Here is a 20,991-nt window from a genome sequence, read left to right on the forward strand (position 1 = left end):
ATCCTACATACAAACAGACATCACTTTCTTTTCTTTTCTTTTCTTTTCTTTCTTTTTTTTTTAAAAAGAGCAAAAATAAATTGTAAACTGAAAAGTAAGCGCAGAATGCTCTGAGCTGAATAAGTATGCGAACTTGAGAGGGGTGTGATTATAATACATAGCTTCTGTTGTCATTCGACAATAGAGAATCAGAGTACAGAAACATACAGACATGAATTACAAAAGATTTACAAAGAGGAGTGGAGAAGGTGGTGTTTGCCAATTAATAAGAGAGAAGACCGTCGAGTATGTGACCTTACCAACGTCTAAGTAATATGCTCCTAATCCTTCTTCCGCTTCAGCTTCTTCACTTTCTTCTCTTGCATCTCAGCTAAGCAATGTTCGCAATACCATGCTCCCTTAGGTGGAGCAGTTAGACCAACGCAATCATAATGGAACCATTCATGTGGACAATTCTACGTAAGAGAAGTTAATAAATATCCTGGGCCGTTTGAATGATGCACTATGAAATATAATCTTACTTCGCCATCGCAGGCAACCATTGCACCATACGAGACTTGCTGGCATATACAGTACAACGGTTCATCGCTTTCTCCCTGGGAATCACTGTCATTGCCATGTCGGGGAGGTGCATGCTGCCGCCTGGGACCTCTTGAAGGGGTGGTCTCTCGTGATCTTGTTCGTATTGACGGCGTAGAACGACCGGAAGAAATGTGCGAATTTGCACGTCGGCCTAAGGTGGGACACAGTTGGTTTAAAATCGTCGTCAAACAGTAGAGAAATAAACGACATTAGTTTTAGCTTACGTTTCCGCTGTGAACCCTCTCCGATCATTTCCGCCAAAGGAAGCTTGAGGGTGGTGTTGATTGGAGAAGCTTGTCTGGTCGGCATCATGGATTGTGGTGAGCGGCTTTCGTTGCGGCTTTCGTTACGGTTGTCGTCATGCACTTTGTCGAGGTCGTTATCAAGTCGACGCAAGTGCCTATCCAGCTTCAAATTGAACGACAAATACCCAACAAGGTGTGAGCTACATACATACCAAACGTAAATTAACAAATAGCTTTACTTACCAATTTCAAAGCTTGTTCTGCGATCTGAACTTTTTCATCCGCTAGCACTTGTATGCGATCATAATCACGTTTTATCTTTCTGATAATGATAGGCTCGTTTTTCAAAGCGTCAGCCTTTGTTTCTGTGCTGTTCATGACTTGTCTATGGATCTTGGATAGGTTGTTGTCACGAGAGTGGATGTGTCGTTCCAGTTCTGGTGAACCAGCAGTATGTAAGGATCCGGTATTTAGAAAGCAATGTAACCAAAACACATATTTACCTTCCAACTGTTCATTCCGCTTCTGTATTTCAGCCCAATGGTATTGAATTTCACTCGGAAGATTCTCTAATGCTGCGAGTGTATATGTTAATATTGACGAATGAGGAAAATCGTGCAATCAACATGTGAAGTTTGGATTCCTCCCCACGTATGTTGTCATGATACACTTACTCGATATATATTCCTGTAGATACAGGTTGGAATCGTGCCGAATGTCAAGGCCCTCCATAATGTCCAATTACAAAGCAGTTCCACTGAACAATTTTTGTATCTCTCTTTTTTTTTTTTTTTTTTTTCTTTCGCTCGCAGTGGCTAAATGGGCCTGAATGAAACGTAAGGCTTACAGACAGGAAACGTGCGGGAAGAATGGTGTAGACTGAGCAATTAGTCTTTTTAAATATGTATGCTATGAGAAAGTATGACAATGTATCCAGCAACATGAAAAAATACAGCTTTGTGAATAAGAAGGAGGATTAGACAGAATGTGCGTTATAAATTTGGCGATGGTATGAGAAAATTTTTTTTAGAGGAAAAGATATAATATCTCGTGAAGAAAATGACATGAATGCGTGATAAGCTGAAGTGACAATGACTGTTCTACTATCTATAAAGAGCCTCGTAAAAGACCTTCGCGGCTGGTAACGACAATTTCCTTGCCAGCGATAACATTAACATCGATGCCTCTTATCCGCTGAGGCAGGTCTTGACTACCCGAAGCTGCATTGGTAACAGAGGCGATGACGGATCCAGTCTCGATGTCCATGACCGTAACTTCTCCTTCTTCGGTCAGAAGGAATAATGAAGTGCACAAGACATTATATGCTGTGTACTTGACAGGCATATTGACATTGTCGGAAGTAACATGTTCCTTGTCGAATGAATGTGTAAGGAGCATGACTCGTCGAGCTTGTGGTGGTGAGTACGGGAGATTGATACCATGAGATGCCTTTCGTCGAGTCGGTAGTAACGTAGGTACATCAGCTGCCAACATATCCAAAGCCAGTTTTTGCAGTTGTGGTGAGCCCTTTGACCACCATCGGAACTGATAGGTTTCTAGCGTAGGAGGATAGTGATCTTTGGATCCGTACCGTTGCTGTGTATCAAGTGGGTCCCAGTCCACATTCAACAAGTGAGAGATATCCCAAACCTTAATCCCGAGCTTGTCTTGTCGATTATCGCCGACAGCAATGAGCCGGAAACCTCTCGATTCCAGGTCTACAGAGTTGCTTAGGGCTGGAGACGATGACCAGCATACTGGTAGCACCATAGTGGATTCCAGTCCCCAAGGTTTTATCTCAGCTCTTCCGTCATTGATTTCGTCAATAGCTTCGTCCATCATCGCTTCGTCATCCTCCGCAATATGTGCATCTCTATGCCGCCTAGCAGCGTCCACATCAACTTCCCATAATTGTTCTTCTTCTTCAATATGGTGGTGTGTGACAATATCGGGAAGTTGTGAAGGTTGACCTGCGTTCTCGTGCTGATCCTCTTCATTTGCATCCATTTCAGGTGGTACTACTTGCTGGTCGTCATTATGGAGAGGGTGATCTACGTCCATACCTTCTTCTGGTTGCTCTATGATATGCTGCCAAAGTTGCTGTGGTTGACCGGGTCTACTTGAAGATGGCTCATCTGTGCCAGTCCATGGCAGGCTGCCCACCCGAACTCCAAAACGCCAATCATAAATAGCAAGCTCATCGCTGTCAAAGCTTCCAGTGACGATCAAGTGATTCAACTGAGGCGGGTATTTGAAATGTAGCATACAACTGATTTTGAGACCGAGCTTGATGGTGGCGACAATGACTGGGTTCAAGGTGCTACTACTGGTACTATGTCTGTTGATGAGTGATATCCTATGATCCGACATGATGATGGGTATGGAGTCGGTGGATGGTATTAGATCATTTGCGAGTTGTAATCGGCGTAATGAACGATCCCATCTGACAGGCATGGTGGATGGATCCAAAGCATCAGGTTGGCCGCGAGTGTCGATTTTAATCAGCATACCAGTACCGGATATTCGAGGTAAACTCTGACCAATCGCTAGCATAAAAACAGTGTACTGCGGATCATACTTGGCATTGGAAGGCGTAGTTATAGCCTTAAGCCAGCTTTGCACTGAATCTCGTTTGTGATCAGTGCGATTCCAGGTTTCTTGTACGTCAGCATCGTCTCCATCGTTAGAGCGCATCCATGAATAGTCGGAAAAGAAAAAAATCTCTCGTCCAAGGAACATATTATCCACATTCAAATTAGCCATGCATTGCGTCGATCCATCGTCAAATAGACGATAAATGAGTATGACTTGCCAAGCATCGACTCGCTCGCTATCGCCTTCATCTTCTTCCTCCTCGTTTGGGAATAACGGTACACCAACAGCCACTGTAAATAGTCGCATCTTGTCATCTTTTCCATTTCCAGAGCTCATTCGTATGGACTGAATGCCTGTTATTTGACAAGACATTTCGGCTGGTGCAAAACTGAGGTCGAATTCTCTAACGAGATTCCAAGAGGGATAGTGCCAAAAGAGGATTTTATGCTCTGATCGTCGTTCATGTAAAGATAAATTTTCGACGTCTATCCTTTCTTTCCTGTGTTTTCCAGTGGCAACGATTCCAGTTCCAGTCACCCTATCGATATCAACCACCAAGGGATCCTGTATTCGGAAGGGTGGTTCGATTTCAAGTTCTCTATGACTGTTCCAGTCGGAGACTGAAGTTCGAGGGGTATCTGATGCTTCGGCCACCGCTGGACTGGAAGTAAGCGGTCCCCGATGCAACGAGGTTGGAGGAGGAGGGGTATTATCTGAAGAAATGTTGAAAGAGCTTGTTTCCTGGCCCCATGTGATATTTGGAAAGGACCGCCGACGTGTAGGTCTATAGGGCTCTTCTGACGGTGGCGATGAAGATGACCTTGATGACATAGGCAGTTGGACAGACGCTGGTCTTTCGGGCAGTTCGGACTGTAAGACCTTTAATTTGGCATGCTTAGTCTGAGGAGGGGTTTCTTCAACATCACTGCTGTTTGCAGATGGGATATCTTGAGCAGGTTCTTCGATATCAGGGTGGCTGAGTTTTCGTTTTCTGCTAAGGTCACTAGTGCCGCTTGCCTCTGAGCGAACGTCAAGAGGTCGTTCATCGACAAGCTTAAAGTCGAATGACTTTGCATTCTTCTGCTGTTTACGAATTTGTAGAACAAATTGCTTCCAGTTGATAGATACACCGTATCGGCTGGAGTACTGAACTGTGCTGGCCCATACCGGGTAGCATCGAATAAAAAGGTTGTACCAAAGCTTTGGGTCGTCCGCAATCCTATATAGAAGAATGGGTGTATTGTCTGGTTAGAATGACGGTGAATCGAGCTAAGAAAGGGGAGGCTTGCATAGTAAAGGAAGGGCTGCTCAACCATTTGCCCTTATTCTTTTCCAAATGGAATGGATACTAAAAGTTGCAAAGGATCATTTTCTTTTGAATGGCTATACCTTTTAAAGCGTCTGTTCACTTGGGCAATGCGACATAAGCTGAGAGGATCTGAAGGTAAAGTTCTCAGGATTCTAAACAGAATCTCGTCTGGTAGAGAATCCATTAGGAAGGAGGTTTAGTCACTACAGCGAAAGAATCAGTTTTTTTAGGTTCCGGATTGGGCACCTTTTTGACTCAATCTCGTAGCCAGCTGGAAAAGGGCAAGTCACGGCACCACGCTGCCCCACCTTACGCCTACTTTTTTTCTGTTCACGAATCCATGTCCGAATTCGCAGTGCCTAGTGCCCCAACACCGAAGCCACCTCCGCAAGGCCCAGCGCTCGCATATAACAAACCAGACTGGAGTTCTGCCGCGAAACTAAAGTACTCTTTTGAAATTCTGAAGAATGGAACCGTAGTTCAAGAATTTGATGGTCCCGCCCGAGAATTCATAACCGTTGGTAAGTATTGTTACATGGAGAATGAGAGTAGAAAAGTGGAAAGAACAGAAAGAAGTTTAATGTGAAAACTGTTTTTCTAGGTCGGTTACCTCTGTGTGATTTAGAACTTGAGCACCCGGTGAGTGTAATTTTATAACATGGCACATTTGGCAGAGCCACGTCTTACTGATACGAATATAGTCAATATCGCGCTATCATGCAGTCATTCAGTTCAATGATGATGGAAAGGCATTTTTGTATGATTTAGGGAGCGGCCATGGAACTAGGATCAACAAAAAGCCTGTGGATAAACATAGCTATGTTCCTCTTGCCGAGGGGGATCAGATCAAGTTTGGAGAGAGTACGAGATTATGCATTTTCCATACAGAGTTCACAGAAGAAGAGGAAGAGCCCGAAGAGACGAAAAAGACTTCTATCTTGATTAAACGAAAGCAACCAATGCCTGTCGAAGAAGATGAGGATCAGGGTGTTACATGGTATTACTTTGCCACCTTAGTACTTAAAAAAGGGATGTGCGAAACATTAACGGTGTTTATCATTTAGGGGTCTGCCAGAGGATGCAGTAGATGAAGATGAGGAAGATGTAGACGAAAATGATCCAAAGGCGATTGAGGCAGCTGAAAAGCGTTTGGAAGAGAAAGCAGGTTTGTTAAGCGAAAATTGTGGACTGACCATTTTCGTTCTGTGGTTAATTGTTGCGTTTTATCCGCACCAGCTGCGCAAAAGGAGAGAATGAAGCGACTTTTTGGAGACGGCGACGACAGTGATGAAGATAGCTATTATGACCGCACGGGAGCAGGTCAGTCCTTGCTTATGCGTTGAATGTTGGCAGAATGTGACTCTAAACCTAACGCCATATGAGCGCACGCAGTTGAAAAGCACAAATCTAGAAAGACTAACAAGGGTAAAGCCCAAAAAGTCGAAACTTACGACTCATTAATTGAGAAGCAGAAAATGACGCAAAAGCGCATAGCCGACATCGAAGACCAGCTGAAAAGCCTTCAAGGTAATGGAGGATGTTGGAGCGCTGTTACATTTAATACGTGCAAATTGAGAAACTGGTATTAACATCATGTTCAACAACAGATGAAGAAGAGGAAGAGAAGAGACAAATCGCCAGTAAAGAGGCTGTTGAAGATGACCTCGACTCCTACATGGAAAAAATTGATACAGTCAAATCCCAGCGTGCAAGCAAGACGAACTTACAAAAAGAGCTACAAAAATTGACCAAGGTAGGGTTCTTCATAGGCGCTTAGGGTTGACTATAATCTTCCAGTTGTACTCAAACAATTTGCTATTGTAGGAATTACCTCGCTTAGAAAAACTTGTCAAGTTAACCAAGCCTACCGAGTATTAATCCTAATATGGAGCACGTCAGTTATGCGCAGGAAAACCATAGACTTTGTAAATACAGGGATGTTGAAAGTAACATAATGCTCTCGGCGAATGAAAAGTGTCATATTTGAAGGATATGAGGACGTTCTGACGCGAGCTAACAACGATATGGCGAGGCAAGGCATTTGTTATAGCCAGGTGGGCAGTGGAACGAGAAAGGAAAGGATGTTCACCAAACCTTCAGAGTCAAGGTTTCCAATTAACATCTCAACAAACATTGGCCCTGTCACAGCAAGCAAGTATGCTTGCTATTTACGCCAATATAGCTATAAATTTGATGGATGTGCCTTAGTAACATGAGCCACTGCGGGGTTCTCAGATGTATTTATTTTCTTTGAGCCATTCTATAGCCATCCAGCCAGTCTGAACACTGGGAAGCATTACTTCGCCTCTCATGACCATTTGAGTAAAGTCGTCTATCGAGACATCCCGCACAACCTCCATGTATTCCTCTGCGTCTCGTGGTTTGGGGTTGGTGTCTAAAGTTGGATTGATGCATATGTATGGTACAAAGCGGTTTTTTCCCCACTTGAGTTCAGAGATTCCCTCTGGCTGGGAAGAAGGACATAAGTTGATCATATGACCTCCAGTCAATTGTGCTTCTTCCGACAACTCATGCTGTGCTGCTTCCTCTAGGCTTTGATGCTTTCGGCGATCGAAAGAGCCTGCGGTACAAGTGTATTTCTAAGCAAAATAAAGCGAAAAATGTATAAGTATCATTACGCGAAGTCAGAAGTATGGGGCGACTGCTATCATGCCAATTACCACTTCGTTGGAACCTTGTACATATTCTTTCAATATGCACGTTGTTTTCTATTAAACATGAAAATGTATATGAGTTTGGTGTTGCTGTCGAGAGTTTATAGAATTTCCCCGTATCAGGCAATACGCATGCAGAACAACTACTCACGGTATTTGTATCAAAGGTAAAAACAGTGACGAAAGTTGGAAGCGGAGAGTCGTGGCCTACGACATCCCACTGAATCTCGCGACCATCCTCGAATCGAGTTGTACGTTGCCATACTGTGATGTACCTTGAACGTTTATTGGCTGATGTTTCAGAGTTGGGTGCATAAGTAGGTTGTCAAGTCAAGTGATAACGTTACCGTTTATAAACAATCTCATCTTTGAGAATAGTTGCAGCTGTGCCAGCGGTGTTGATATTCATTTGCGAGAAGGTGAGAACAGACTGCGGGATTATAGGAGATGTAATGTGGAGGGGATGGAAACGAGTAAAAAAAAAAAAAACCTCGCTGACGTTGCTGCTCCAACCTTCGACACTTTAATAAATGCTAGACAGCCTTCTGACATTCGACTGAACGCCCTTTTTCCTGAATCATTATTTTTTCCTCCCAGTTTTCTCCATTCCATTTACTGCTCTCTTCCTCCATCTCTTACCTCATCATCGCCAACGTAGGTTCGTTTTGACCACCCGACTTCTCGCTCAGCTACACACTCACTCACTTTAACTACTCCCCTATCTTTAACAGAGCTTGGCTCTAAACTGCCAACGTTACTTCATCCAGAACGTCTTACCCCTTTTTTTACAATTTGACCAAATCCATAATCGCAGTTAATGGATCAACAACAAGTAAAACCTTCTGTTCCTCGTTACTGTGTCTCATTCACCCCCAAGTTCCTGATACCTATAATGCTTTCTTTTTCAGATTCACCACTTGCCTCAATCATCTCAGGAATTGGTAAGCACATACGCTACTTCTCTGTTTTTTGGTTTTCTCGGTTAATATTTACTTACTGCGCCTTTCAAGCAGCAAAAGGCATCACCAGAAGCGTCTTCTAACACCCAGATCAACGATGGCTCCGCTGGCTCTTCACCTAATTCAAAACCGATTCAAACTCCTTCTTTACCGTCTTCCGCTGCTGATAACAGTTGGAAGATTGTAGGTAGCCCTCCGCGTAAAGGCAGCATGCCTTTGTTCTCGTACATGAATAGCAAAGATAGCGATTTTGACGATTCTACTGGACTACCAACTCCTCGCACTCAAAGTTTTTCAGCCGCCAATGACCTTGACTTTAATCCCAATCGTTTCCAGTCTCCCAGTATGACACCTCCAAACGCATTTCGAAGATCTTCGGTTGCTACCGATCCAAGTTGGGGTTCATTCAGTCCATTTCAGTGGTCAAGATCATCGATGTGGTCCGATAACCAGGTTTCTGAGCCATCTGCCAACACTCATGTTCGCAAGCACTCGTTGCCACTTGATAACGGTTTTGGTAGAGGATTTGGTGGTGAGGATTTGCGATCTGCACCGATGGTACCGGACGTATCGCAAGATCCCATTTATAGAGAAAAGCGCAGCTCTTCATTTTCGGTTGGCCAGAGTAACCCAGGACTCGCTTTTGAGGAAAATAGTGACGATCAGATGAAGATGTCTACCTCAAGATTTCCCAACGCATTTCAATCTTCTCTAGCACCTATGAGCGAAGAAGAAGAGGACGACGATTTCAGTGCTGCGAGATTTCGAGCTAGGTCCAAGTCTTCAGGTGCTGCCTTTGGATTGCTCTCGTCTTCTGAGCTAGCGTACATGAACCAGCTCAATCACCCGTTTCACTCTCCACGTGTATCTGAACCATACGTCAATGACCAACCACCAACGCTTGGAAATGGTTCACGTCGACCTTCTGTTATTGGCTCACCTACATTTGATGTTAATCCACTTTTTACTGTGCCTGCGGGATCTAAGGAGCCGCTAGCCATGCTTCGACCCCAACGTCGATTTTCTTTTGCCACGGATGTTCCTGAGATGTCTGGCCCGTCTAAGGAATCCGTCACCGCTATTGGGTAAGCTTCATTTGTCGTCTTTTTGAACCGAACTGATAGCTTATCATTCCCTCCCACGCCACCATTTTCGTCTTTATAGTCCAATGGATAGGATTGAACATAGAAGACAATCGATATCGACTGAAGCAATTGGAGCCAATCTACAAACAGGTTTAAATGATGCCATGAAGAAGCTCAACCTGGAAACCACCTCTATACCTGAAGGCGGCTTAGCGGATGATTCACAGCCACGACAGCATACAGGAGAGGTAGGAAAAGGCGTCCCATTACACCAACTTCAAGGGCACCGACAATTGTACATGGTTGAGTTCAAGGCCGGCAGGACTGATATATTCTACGTGGATGACCCAACTGGTAATGTGGTCATCCAAACTGGCGACTTAGTGATTGTAGAAGCTGACCGAGGCAAGGATTTGGGCAAGGTGACAGTCGATAACTTGACTACCCAACAAGTGTCCATGCTTCAAGCTCAACAACAATTCGAGCAGCAAATGGTCGCGGATAACGACCCATCTTCAGGCTCCAGTGTCCAGCGCAAAGACATTCACCCCAAGCGAATCTATCGCTTAGCCCAACCAAACGAAATAACATCACTTGTAAACAAAGGTGAAGATGAAACGAAGGCGAGATTACTATGCCAGAACAAAGTGAGACAAAAGAAACTACCCATGGAAGTGGTTGATGCTGAATATCAATGGTAAGGGATTAGCCAACACGAGTTTACTTGTTATGGTTGATTGATTCTTTCTTTCTATTGCTTAGGGATCGACGTAAGCTCACATTTTACTTCGTGGCGGACCGACGGATTGATTTTCGTGAACTGGTGCGCGACTTGTTCAAAATATACAAGACGCGAATTTGGATGTAAGTTATGACATGGGTATGACGCTCATGCTTGCTGCCACTAACATGATGCCTGGCATTAGGTGCGCCGTCAACTCTATGGCCAAGACATAAGATGCAAACCACTTCCTTTACCTTAGTGGGCTGCCTCACCCAATAATTTCCCAGACATTAGATGGACACACTATTACCTGTATAGACCCCCTCCCCTTTCTGATTTGACCCGACCCTTTAGACACCTTCTTTCAACTATCCCTCTTACATGTATTTCATTACTCTCAACACCAATGCCACCGCTTTAGATATCGTTCTTATATCATTAGCCTTCGTCCAAAGGTACCGCTGTACTTTAATAGAATTAGATATGATTGCGCGAGATAATTCAAATAGAAGCAGTCGGGCAAGTGAGGATGATTCTGCGGGTGATTTCTTTTTCCAGAACCAAATTTGACTCAGGCAGAGCCGAATTTCTCCGCCGGTAAAATGCAGAGCATGTCGTCATGGGTGTTAGATACCTGACCTGGTTATCAAAATACCACATATAAAAAGAGCTATCTATCTATCACAGTCATCTTACTCGAATATCTTTCTTTCCCTCATAAAATAATTTTCCTATGTCTTTGTTCCCATCAAGAGAAGTGGCTTCCGCTGTCATCTCCTCGCCGCTGAGTCCTAATAAGAAGCAAAGCCAGCGTGTATCTCCCGCTCGCTTCATTGCCGCTTCGATCAATGAAAAGGCCTTTGTAGCTTCTGCTCCCATTGAATTGTATACTACAAACTATTTCCTGACCTGTGCCTTGGGAGGTGCTTTGGCTTGCGGTCCCACTCACGCTCTAGTGACACCTCTTGACCTTGTCAAGTGCCGTGGCCAAGTGCAGCCTGGTGTCTACAAAGGTACTTTTGATGGATGGTCCAAGATTTACAAGGCCGAAGGCTTCAGAGGCATCTTCACTGGTGTAGGTCCCACTGCCATCGGTTATTCAATGCAGGGAACTGGAAAGTACGGTTTCTACGAGTTCTTCAAATACCAGTATGGTCAGATTGCTGGTGAGGAAGCTGCTCATAAGTATCGTACCGCATTGTATCTAGCTGCCTCCGCGTCTGCCGAATTCCTGGCTGATATTGCCCTCTGTCCTATGGAAGCTCTCAAAGTCCGCATGCAAACTTCCATTCCACCATTTGCTGCTACCACGAGAGAAGGTTTTGCTAAGCTCAAGGCAGCTGAAGGATTGGGTGGTTTTTACCGTGGCCTCGTTCCACTTTGGGGAAGACAAATCCCATACACTATGATGAAGTTTGCCAGTTTTGAACGTGTTGTCGAGCTCATCTACAGCAATTTCTTGAGCAAGCCCAAATCATCGTATAACAAGTTCCAACAGTTGGAAGTCAGTTTTGCCGGCGGTTACATTGCTGGTGTCTTCTGTGCTGCTGTTTCTCACCCCGCTGACGTTTTGGTGTCTAAATTGAACAACCAAGCTAAGTCTGGAAATTCGCCTGGTGTAGGAGCTTTGATTCAAGAGCTCGGCTGGAAGGGACTGTGGCGTGGATTGAGCCAACGTATCGTCATGATCGGTACCTTGACTGCCTTGCAGTGGCTCATTTACGATAGTTTCAAGGGTAAGTTCGCAAAGCAAACAATTCTCTTATTTAAGAATATTTCGGATTGTGTAACATGCATGTGCTCATACCTTTTTTTTTTTTTGTTAGTGTACGTCGGTTTGCCCACCACTGGTCATTAAGCGAAATGGCTATGCTGTTTAAAGAATTGTATGATGCTATTTCGTCTAGAGATTTCTCCTATCCTAATGTATATATTTCAAAGCGAATACTGCGTATTTGCCTCGTCTCTCGCTTCGATACAATACAACAGCAAAAAACTCCAAAATATAAAAGCCGTATGATATCATTAATATGAGATAAGATCTCATCAAATTTTTCAATTGGGGTTATCGAAAGGTTATATGTTACATGTCATGAAATTAAAAATCTATAATGGATTCGCAGGGATCATTAGGTCAATTTTTGACGCTTGGAGCGGTGATCCGAGGGTGGTATGCTTTCTTCATCAGCGGTATGCTTTGAGCAGCTTTCAAGTACGCGAGAAAGCTCAGGTATGAGGATAGGTTTGGCGATATAGTCTTTACAGCCAGCTTGCAGACATTGTTCCCTATCTCCTCTCATAGCTAATGATGATGGATGAGTTAGTTAGCAACGGGTATAACTATTGGCTATGTAGTGGCATGTAAACTTACCGTTAGCCGTCATAGCGACTAATGTAGGGCGCACATCAGGTGGATATTTTTCACAAGCCTCTCTCGCAACGGTCAACCCATCCTTCTTTGGCATATTCAAATCCAAGAAGACAATGTCATACGTCGTAGCTTCCATCATATCCAATGCTTCCGCGCCATCATTTGCAATATCGGTAGTAAATCCCATTCGCTTAAGGAGCTGAACGATGACTTTTTGATTAATGATGTTGTCTTCGGCCACCAAGATTTTGAGTAGTCCAGTACGGTTAGAGATATTTTTGGGAATGACAGAAGGTCTCTTTACAGCGTCTATGGAAGGCGTCAATCGTCTTGGCCGGCCATCAGAGATTGATTGTTTCGTTCCAGCCACCAAAGCAGAGAATGCGTCCAGTAAGGCAGTAATAAGGCGGCTTCGTCTCACAGGTTTGTTACACACTGTGCCGATACGACGTCCTTCCATAGCCGTGGCCGACAATCGAACTCCTAACGGTGTCATCATGATCGCCTCCGCCGCTACTCGCTTATTCTCGCTTTCCCATTTGCGAATTCTACTTAAAAGTCGGATGCCTTCGAGATCGGCTACTTTGATATCGGCATTGGCAGCATTCTTGGCTCCAACTCTTGCATCGATGAGCAGGACTCGGATGTTGAACTGAATGAGCAGAGCAGTCGCGTCCTGGAAGGTGGTTGCCACATGAACATGAACACCCAGGGCTTCAATCAACGTTCTCAATACATCTCGGGTGACCTCATTGCTATCTACGATTAGGCAGTGAAGTCCATATTGTCTCAGTTTGATCAAAGCTTCTACATCCGGTGATTCTTGCGACGGCTGAGGTGTTGTTTGAATGGTGAAATGGAATGTTGAGCCTTGGTTGGTACCTTTGCTTTCGACCCACATGTAACCGCCCATCGTAGCTGAGAGTCTCTCGGCAATGCTCAGACCCAATCCGGTGCCACCATGAATGCGAGTAGTACTATTATCAATTTGACTGAACAGCTTGAAAAGTCTGAAGAATCGATCAGGAGGTATACCGATGCCAGTGTCGGAAACACTAACGTGTAACATATGTGTTGGTGGAGTAGGGAATGGAATGCTCGTTTCACCTGTACTGGACATCCCAGCTCCGGAAGCCTTGGCTACACCACTGTTTTGTAATTGCAGGCCTTCTTCCTTAGTATACAATTTGACAGTGATGATGACCTGGCCGTGGTCAGTGAACCTGAACGTTGAAAAAAAAATTCGATTAGACAATCCATTTTTTTTAATATACATTTATGCCACCTAGTCGTCATTGCGTTACTTACTTGACAGCATTACTTAGTACTACAGATGAAAAGAGACGATCAGATAGCTAGTTAGTCAGTGATCAATCACTTTCAATACCTATGCCATTTCAAACAGTCTACTTACAATTAATGACAATCTGTCGAAACCGAGTAGAATCACCGAGAATCCAGTCATTCACTTGATCACCATCCTGGTTCCAAAAGACAATTTCAATCCCTTTGCTAGCGGCTTTCGCTGAAACAACATCCATGACACTTTCCGCACAAGAGCGGAGTGAGAAGGGATGACATTCTAGGTCCAGTTTGTCGGTCTCGATTTTGGTGAAGTCTGGAATAAAGAACAAAACGAGTCAGATGATGAATTATCTGAATACATAATAAAAAAAACCACAAATGTTACAGCGTAGAAAACGATTTGCGTACCAAGAATGTCATTGATGATGTTTAAAAGTTCTTCGCTACTGTTTCGAATCGTTTCAGTATAGTCCATTTGTTGAGTGTCCAGCTCTGTATCTTGAAGTAAATGCGTCATTCCGATAACGGCATTGAACGGTGTGCGAATTTCTAGATACTATACGTTAGTTCCGCTGCTTACATCGACAAACAGCTGTTTACTATTGAAAAGCAAAAGCTTACCATGACTCATGTTGGCGAGGAAGAGATTCTTCATCTGCGTCGCTTGTTCAGCTTGCTCTTTTGCTACTCTCATTTCCTGTTCAGCCTTCTTCCTATTTTCGATTTCAAGTTCCAATCGACGATTTTTCTCTTGCAGTTCGATGGTTCGTTCATTGACTTTATGTTCCAAATCGATGCTGTATTCCTTGATTTGCTCATGGCTCTTGGTCAAGTTTTCATTTGCATCATTCAAATCTTTATACAGACGAGCTTTTTGAATGGAAATGGCTGCTTGTGACGAAAGCAACTGCAAAATATCCCTTCTTTCTTGTGTAAAGCCGTTGTAAACCTGAGTATTTTCAAGGTACAACACGCCAATTAGCAATCCTTGGTGCGTAATGGGAATGCACATGATGCTCTTTGGATTTTTTGCTAAAATGTAGTCATCGGCTTGAAATAGAGAATTAGGCTGGTTGGTATCATTTATAACCGTTTGCTTGGTGTTCACAACGTAGTAAACGATAGATACTGGCAGAGTCTCTCGACAATCTTCCAGAGGCAACAGAGAGTCAGCTAAAGTGACTTGGCGTTTGTCAGAGTGGCAAGCCGACGCCTCCACAAACAGCTTTTTTTGTTTTTCCAAGAGTAGGACTACTCGCTCAGCGCTAGCAGTTTGTAGCAAGATGTGCATTAATTTCTCCAATAATGTGTCCAGCACAATTTCTTCGGAGAGCACAAGGGAAGCCTGCATCACGGTATCCAGATCAAGGCTGGTAATAGTATTAGATTCGCCAAAAATATAGGATTGACTAGTAGATAGAGAAGTGATAGCTGATACAGTGTCATTTGTTGACATCGGGCTAGTGTCCTCAAAGATAGGTGGTATATTGTCCATTTGCGTGCCAACAATTTCGCCGCCTGAAGTGCTCGCTGTCGGCCGTTCACGGTTGACAAAAGAGTTATCCAATGCTTCAAACGGATTGGCCGATTCAGAGACCCTATTTCGTGAGCCTGAAGTGGCAGGACTGATGGGTAGCATCGATCCTAAAGAATGACCACTTTGATCACCACTGCCGATAGCCTTCTCACGCCTGTGTTTGCCAATTGTGCTTGGATACCGCATTGCCATATCCTTGGCTTTAGCCTCAGCACCCCATCGAACATAGTTGTAGTAAGATTCGAGCAAATAGTCATTGGCAATGCGTTGCTTTCCACGTCGCATGTAGAATTCTGCAGCCAATTCGCAGGCAAGAGCCGTGATCTGTATGAATCCATGTTTCTTTGCGCCATCAATAGCAGCGTCAAATAAATCAACAGCGCAAAGGAAATTGTCTTCGGCAAATTCAGAGTGGAGTGCTTGAAGTAAGGCGAGTTTGTGCTCAAAGAATTGTGGCGCATTGATAGCCCACCCTTTACAGCGTTGGATAGCATCTGTAACCCGTTGTCGTTCCTGTTCTGTTATTTGACTCCAGTTTTCTAGAAACGATATGGAGCTGAATACGTAAAACATGGCCGTATGCAGTAATCCAATAGCTCCATCAATAGAGGAGAATCCCGAACGACTGAACTTCAACGCTTCTTCTTTTTTACGGAAAGTGGTCACCAATATCAAGTTGAACAAGTCGTAACAAAAGGCGTTCAAGATTAGGTTGTTGGATTGTACTATTTGATGATAGGAATCTGTATATACTTGGCCAATCAGGTCGCATGGGTTGGGATTGCCGCGATTCATAAGATTCAAAATCGTTTGATATCCGACTCGTAGATATGCATTTCCGACTTCCTGACGGAAACGTTCCATGATGACTTTGTATCGAGCACATCTGTCAGAAATGCCTTCCAAAGCTTCACTTGCGAAGAACATATACATGCATTGTTCAACGCTAGGGTGATAGTGATGAGTGATGTAATTTTACTTTAAAATATCAAATTGTTCATCCAACACTTACCAGCCGTAGCCGACATATTCACCGTTCATGGTAGAGATGCCTTCCTCAATAGATTGCTCAAAAGTAGCATAGGTATTACTAGAGGTAACGGGGGTTTTTTAGGATGATCTACCACGACAGCAATTCTCATTCTTTAGCACTTACGCTAGTGGTTCGTTCCAACATTGTACATGTGAAGCGTATACTTTCAAAGTAGCGCACTCCACAAGAGTTCTTTCGTATTTTTCGAGTGAGGTAACGGCAAGTTTTCCCCATTCGTAGGCGATGACAATAACATTGGCTAGCTCTTCCGGTGTCGTAAACTTGTTCATGGCTGTACCAATTGTCAATAAGCCATAAAGAGTGTAGATATATGTTACTTCTGGTACCACATTGTTATCCAAAGTCGCATTTAAGCCGGTTAAGATGATATAGGGCAACAATTCTGGTCGCGAAAAGTAGACAGGCGGTATAGAACTAACAAGAATGCGAATGGTCGCAAGATGTAAGACATCTTTGGTGAGTGTTAGATTTGCCATGCTGCGAATTTCCTCAACATTCATGCTTTCAATGCGGTGCGAGATAGTAGCGCAGTATGATTCCATACTTTCCGGTGTAGACGGTAGTTCATAGCCTAGGATCTGTAACCCTTCCAGGACACAGTCGATAGATTCGGATGTTTGGCCGTCTCCCATGTGGCATTTAAGTAAACCGTGGTAAAGTTGAGCCTTATCCTTTGCAAACCGGCATTGATTTAAGGCGGTGGTAAACCAATGGAGTGCCTCCTTAAATGCAGTGGCATGATACAAAGCATCAGCAAGACCGAAATGGACAAAGTAAGTGGTACTATAGTTGGTTTCCCAAGAGCTGTCATCCAAAAGATCGATGGCATGTCGAAAATACTTTACACTTGCATCGTAAGCGGTAGCTTGCTGTGCAATCAAGCCAGCCCGAAGGTTGAGTGATATCAACCGACGTATTTCATCTCCATTGTTTGGTAGCTTTTTCAATAAGTCAGATCCGGCATTAAGTTGATTGGTAATGTTAAAGATGTTGCGATCCAAGTAAGACGTGAGCTGAAAGAAACCTTGTCGAGATCTATTAAAAAGCTCTTCGTCGGACATAGTGCTTTCTTCGGTTTGTGCTTGATTGTCGGCATACTGTAACATAAGTCTTCCGATTTGTAAATGCGTCTTATGGCGATCCTTCTCAGGAATAAGACTATACGCGGCTTGTTGAACACGGTCGTGCAAAAATTTGAAATGTATCACAATGGGTTCTTTGGATATTCTTGTCGTTTCACTGTCGAGAGTTAAGCGATAAAGAATATGTTTTGACCTCACAGACTCATCGATAGAAGACATCATTGACGGTGAGTGATGAAACATTTCATCTTTGCTATCCATGACTGCATTCTCAGCCAGCTGCAAGTGTTGATCGATGGACTCCAGATGCTCTTCAAAGAAAGCCATAGGAACCTTGTAATTTGAATCTAGAGGAATGACAAGCTTCGCCGCCAAACTATCCCATAGATCCATGACTGTCGCACTTAAATCCTTCTGATTCACGATAGAGAGTAGATCTGATGTGAACCTATTTCCAATACATGATGCCAGTAACAAAACGTTTCTCGTTGGCGCAGGCAGCTGAGACATTACATTGATGAGCAGATCGATGACATTTGGCGAGATTTCCTTCGTATACAGTTGCTTGATATCCCATTGCCAAGCATTCGTGCCGTAATCAAAAGATATGTCACCACTGGTGTAAAAGGATTTCAGAAGCTATAAAGAAATATAAGTAATTGCTTGTGAAGTGTCATGGTATCAAGTCCCAACTTACCTGTAATACAAAGAAGGGATTTCCCTCTGTCTTATCATAGATTAGTGTTGTGAGCTCCTGGATATGGTGCATTGTGGGCTGTTTTGACTGATGTCTTTCGATCAGGGTATGCTTTATAGGATCGACATGTCCAATAAGCGTCGTTGAAACAATACATCGTACACTTTCATGATCCAAAGGACCGAGGGCGACTGTTGTCATATTAACGGTTGGATCTTCTTCAAGCTGATCTAAAATGACGGCAAGAAGATCTCCTGGCAATACCTCGTTTGATCGGAAAGCGCCAATAAGCAATAGATGTTGCTTCTCTGGACTACAAAGGATTTTGCGAATCAAGTTGAGTTCGGTTTTGGAAGACCATTGTAGATCATCTAAAAGATAACAATTTAGACCGTGTGTAAGTAACAAAAGAAGTGATCGTACATATTTAAACAAATGATGAATACCTAGAAAGAGAACAAGAGGGCGATTGGGGCGTCCAAACACACTGACAAAGCGCTGGAAGATATTGGTAAATCGGGCTTCCGATTCGGTTGGGCCAAGCAGTGGAATAGCCGGCTGTGGTCCAATGATGGTCTCTACATCTGGCATAACATCTGTAATGACACGTCCGTTGTTTCCAACAGCGTTTTGTATTGATTTGCGCCAATTTTCCAATTCTGATAATGGTTCTGATAGAAGTTGGCGAATAAGGTCTCGAAAGGCTTGGATCATGGACACAAATGGAATGTCGCGTCCAAATTGGTCGAATTTAGAGGCAGCAATATAGCTTTTGGCTTTTATGACAGGGCGCTGAATTTCATTGACTAGAGACGTTTTGCCAACCCCGGAATAGCCTTTGACGATTAGCAGGTGAGAGCCGCCCGCCTCTTTAGCATGTTCAAACGCCGAAAGGATCACGCCCCGCTCTTTTGATCTTCCGAATAACGTCTGTGGTAATATAAATTGAGAATTTCGATCTACTTCTCCAGCGACGAAGTTGTGCCAGTCGTTATTACGATTCCGCGCTATTAATATTTCAATATCTCTTTTAAGGCCTTTGGCGCTTTGATATCGGTCTTCAGGTGTTTTGGACATCATTTTCAAAATGACATCGGAGACGGGAGTGGGTATAGATGGAACGATTGCGTGTGGTGGTGTGGGTGGTTGTACAATGTGTTGGTGGATTAGTTCGACAGGGTCATTGGTGTCGAACGGAGGCAGGCCGGTCAAAAGGTGGTAGAACGTTGCACCTAAGGAATAAAAGTCGGAGCGCGTATCTATCGTCCGGTTCTGTAAATAGAGTATAAATCAATAAACCATCATGATCGTCCGTACTTCGCAACAATCTATTACCATTCGGCCGGTACTCTCCGGTGACATATACAGTAGATTCCCTTCCAGAATTTTTGCATTGGATTTGCTGAATGATGTCACTTCGGTTGTCAGCCGGCTGGCTAAAGTGAAATTGTGCAGGGCTGCTCGGTTACTGTTATCACAAGACAGAGCTCCGGGAGATATGTTGCGGTGAACAATCGAGAGTTCATGGATACACACAAGTGAGGAAGCTATTTGAGATGCCATATCCAAAAATTTGTCCAGGGGCATAACAGGGGCAGCGATGGGCACGTTTCGCTTAGGTAGTCCTTCTAGGTACAATTCCCTTAGTGTTAACCTTCCTTCTTGCTTTGGAAATATCACCATCAAGCCTCTTGAAGATGATTCAAGTGCCAGCGGCTTCAAAATCGCAGGAGCATCTTCAGGTAAGCTCATCAACAAGTTATATTCATGGCGTAATTTGGTCATATCGTAAAGATTAGCGTCACACTCTTTTACGACGACTCTTTGATTTAACTTGGTCGAAATGGCAGTGTATAGTCGTGCATCTCCAGCTAAGCGGGAGGCCATTAGGCCATGAGGCTGGATGTCGGTGTAGCCGTTGATGGCAATGTCGAAATCGACAGCGTCATTTTCTTGATACACAGCCTTTGAGCTATCAGGTAGCATTCCAGCAAGTGATAGCGAAGGTCGAGATTTCATTCAATATGAATGCTGTGGCTTCGACCAGGCAATGTGAGCTGTAAGAGTGAGTGTACAAGAAATGGGAATGGGAATGTAGAAGACGGAAAATGTATATTGGGGAAATTGTACAGATAAAACCGACAAATTTTTTTGGGCACCCTGGGGTAGGTCTCCACAATATTTTGTAATCCACCAAGGTATTGCTAGACGATGGCAATAAAATCGTAGGTAATGTCAAAACCCCCCAGTAAAAAGATCCAAAAAGAAGTAAAGAGTAAAGTCGAGGAAATTCCATTCCATACAAAATTAAAACCGGCTGTAGTAAAGGATGATCAGCCAAATCGAGCTTGAGGGAGGCAATCGCCATAGTTTTCTCCTCATCATCAAGCCGATGAAAAGCAGCCCAATGTATTGACTTTGCCAATGTATTTTTTGACAAATGCCATGATTCAGTAATGGAGAAAATTTTTGATTTCTCGGTTTTGAACCAGTGTTCCAATGGGGCAAGCCGAACAGTGCGTTTTCGCATACGTGTACATTAAAGTTTAAACATTTTTCTATGAATCTTTGGTTTTTTCTATGTCCATGTTCCTTAAAAATGCTCATCGAAACCGCTCTCAGATACGCCATCGGGCCATGCATCAAACATCACAACTGCATTGAGACTTGGAAACACAGGGTCAAACAAAGTCCCAGTAACAACAAGCGCCACAATTCAAACGCCGCGTCTTCACAGCAAGGTCACGGGATCCTGGGACATCAAGCACAAA

General features: G+C 43.7%; 7 protein-coding genes across 7 annotated transcripts; 3 read left to right on the forward strand and 4 right to left on the reverse strand.

The window, feature by feature from the left end:
- Positions 1–115: 115 nt before the first annotated feature.
- K450DRAFT_260275 (uncharacterized protein) lies at positions 116–1,746 on the reverse strand. The gene is made up of 6 exons (XM_051592137.1): positions 1,502–1,746; positions 1,331–1,402; positions 1,071–1,264; positions 807–990; positions 522–733; positions 116–455 (listed from the first exon to the last, which is right to left on the reverse strand). Exons 1-6 carry the CDS (start codon positions 1,557–1,559, stop codon positions 321–323), a joined length of 855 nt encoding a protein of 284 aa, XP_051440750.1. The 5' UTR covers positions 1,560–1,746; the 3' UTR covers positions 116–320.
- Positions 1,747–1,852: 106 nt separating this feature from the next.
- K450DRAFT_260281 (uncharacterized protein) lies at positions 1,853–5,252 on the reverse strand. Its single transcript, XM_051592138.1, has 2 exons — positions 4,812–5,252; positions 1,853–4,641 (listed from the first exon to the last, which is right to left on the reverse strand). Exons 1-2 carry the CDS (start codon positions 4,913–4,915, stop codon positions 1,935–1,937), a joined length of 2,811 nt encoding a protein of 936 aa, XP_051440751.1. The 5' UTR covers positions 4,916–5,252; the 3' UTR covers positions 1,853–1,934.
- K450DRAFT_260285 (uncharacterized protein) lies at positions 5,041–6,786 on the forward strand. The gene is made up of 8 exons (XM_051592139.1): positions 5,041–5,252; positions 5,333–5,370; positions 5,433–5,728; positions 5,796–5,896; positions 5,968–6,051; positions 6,124–6,258; positions 6,339–6,484; positions 6,556–6,786. Exons 1-8 carry the CDS (start codon positions 5,072–5,074, stop codon positions 6,607–6,609), a joined length of 1,035 nt encoding a protein of 344 aa, XP_051440752.1. The 5' UTR covers positions 5,041–5,071; the 3' UTR covers positions 6,610–6,786.
- A 168-nt stretch (positions 6,787–6,954) lies between these two features.
- Positions 6,955–8,256, reverse strand: K450DRAFT_260297 (uncharacterized protein). The gene is made up of 4 exons (XM_051592140.1): positions 7,754–8,256; positions 7,558–7,681; positions 7,416–7,460; positions 6,955–7,331 (listed from the first exon to the last, which is right to left on the reverse strand). Exons 1-4 carry the CDS (start codon positions 7,813–7,815, stop codon positions 6,963–6,965), a joined length of 600 nt encoding a protein of 199 aa, XP_051440753.1. The 5' UTR covers positions 7,816–8,256; the 3' UTR covers positions 6,955–6,962.
- Positions 8,257–9,749: 1,493 nt separating this feature from the next.
- On the forward strand, positions 9,750–10,407 carry K450DRAFT_266886 (uncharacterized protein; the record flags this gene model as incomplete). Its single annotated transcript, XM_051592817.1, has 3 exons — positions 9,750–10,147; positions 10,213–10,314; positions 10,377–10,407. The coding sequence occupies 3 exons, from the start codon at positions 9,750–9,752 to the stop codon at positions 10,405–10,407; spliced, it is 531 nt and encodes a 176-aa protein (XP_051440754.1).
- Positions 10,408–10,822: 415 nt separating this feature from the next.
- On the forward strand, positions 10,823–12,143 carry K450DRAFT_260312 (uncharacterized protein). Its single transcript, XM_051592141.1, has one exon. It carries the CDS (start codon positions 10,908–10,910, stop codon positions 12,030–12,032), a length of 1,125 nt encoding a protein of 374 aa, XP_051440755.1. The 5' UTR covers positions 10,823–10,907; the 3' UTR covers positions 12,033–12,143.
- A 24-nt stretch (positions 12,144–12,167) lies between these two features.
- On the reverse strand, positions 12,168–20,604 carry K450DRAFT_260316 (uncharacterized protein). The gene is made up of 11 exons (XM_051592142.1): positions 19,556–20,604; positions 18,667–19,492; positions 18,221–18,591; positions 16,544–18,162; positions 16,400–16,477; positions 14,472–16,333; positions 14,259–14,399; positions 13,960–14,163; positions 13,854–13,872; positions 12,546–13,768; positions 12,168–12,476 (listed from the first exon to the last, which is right to left on the reverse strand). The coding sequence occupies exons 1-11, from the start codon at positions 20,237–20,239 to the stop codon at positions 12,304–12,306; spliced, it is 7,200 nt and encodes a 2,399-aa protein (XP_051440756.1). The 5' UTR covers positions 20,240–20,604; the 3' UTR covers positions 12,168–12,303.
- Between the last annotated feature and the right edge of the window lie 387 nt (positions 20,605–20,991).

This window comes from Umbelopsis ramanniana (genome assembly GCF_025399195.1).
Source record: "Umbelopsis ramanniana AG unplaced genomic scaffold K450scaffold_80, whole genome shotgun sequence".
In the NCBI taxonomy this organism is placed as follows: domain Eukaryota; kingdom Fungi; phylum Mucoromycota; class Umbelopsidomycetes; order Umbelopsidales; family Umbelopsidaceae; genus Umbelopsis; species Umbelopsis ramanniana.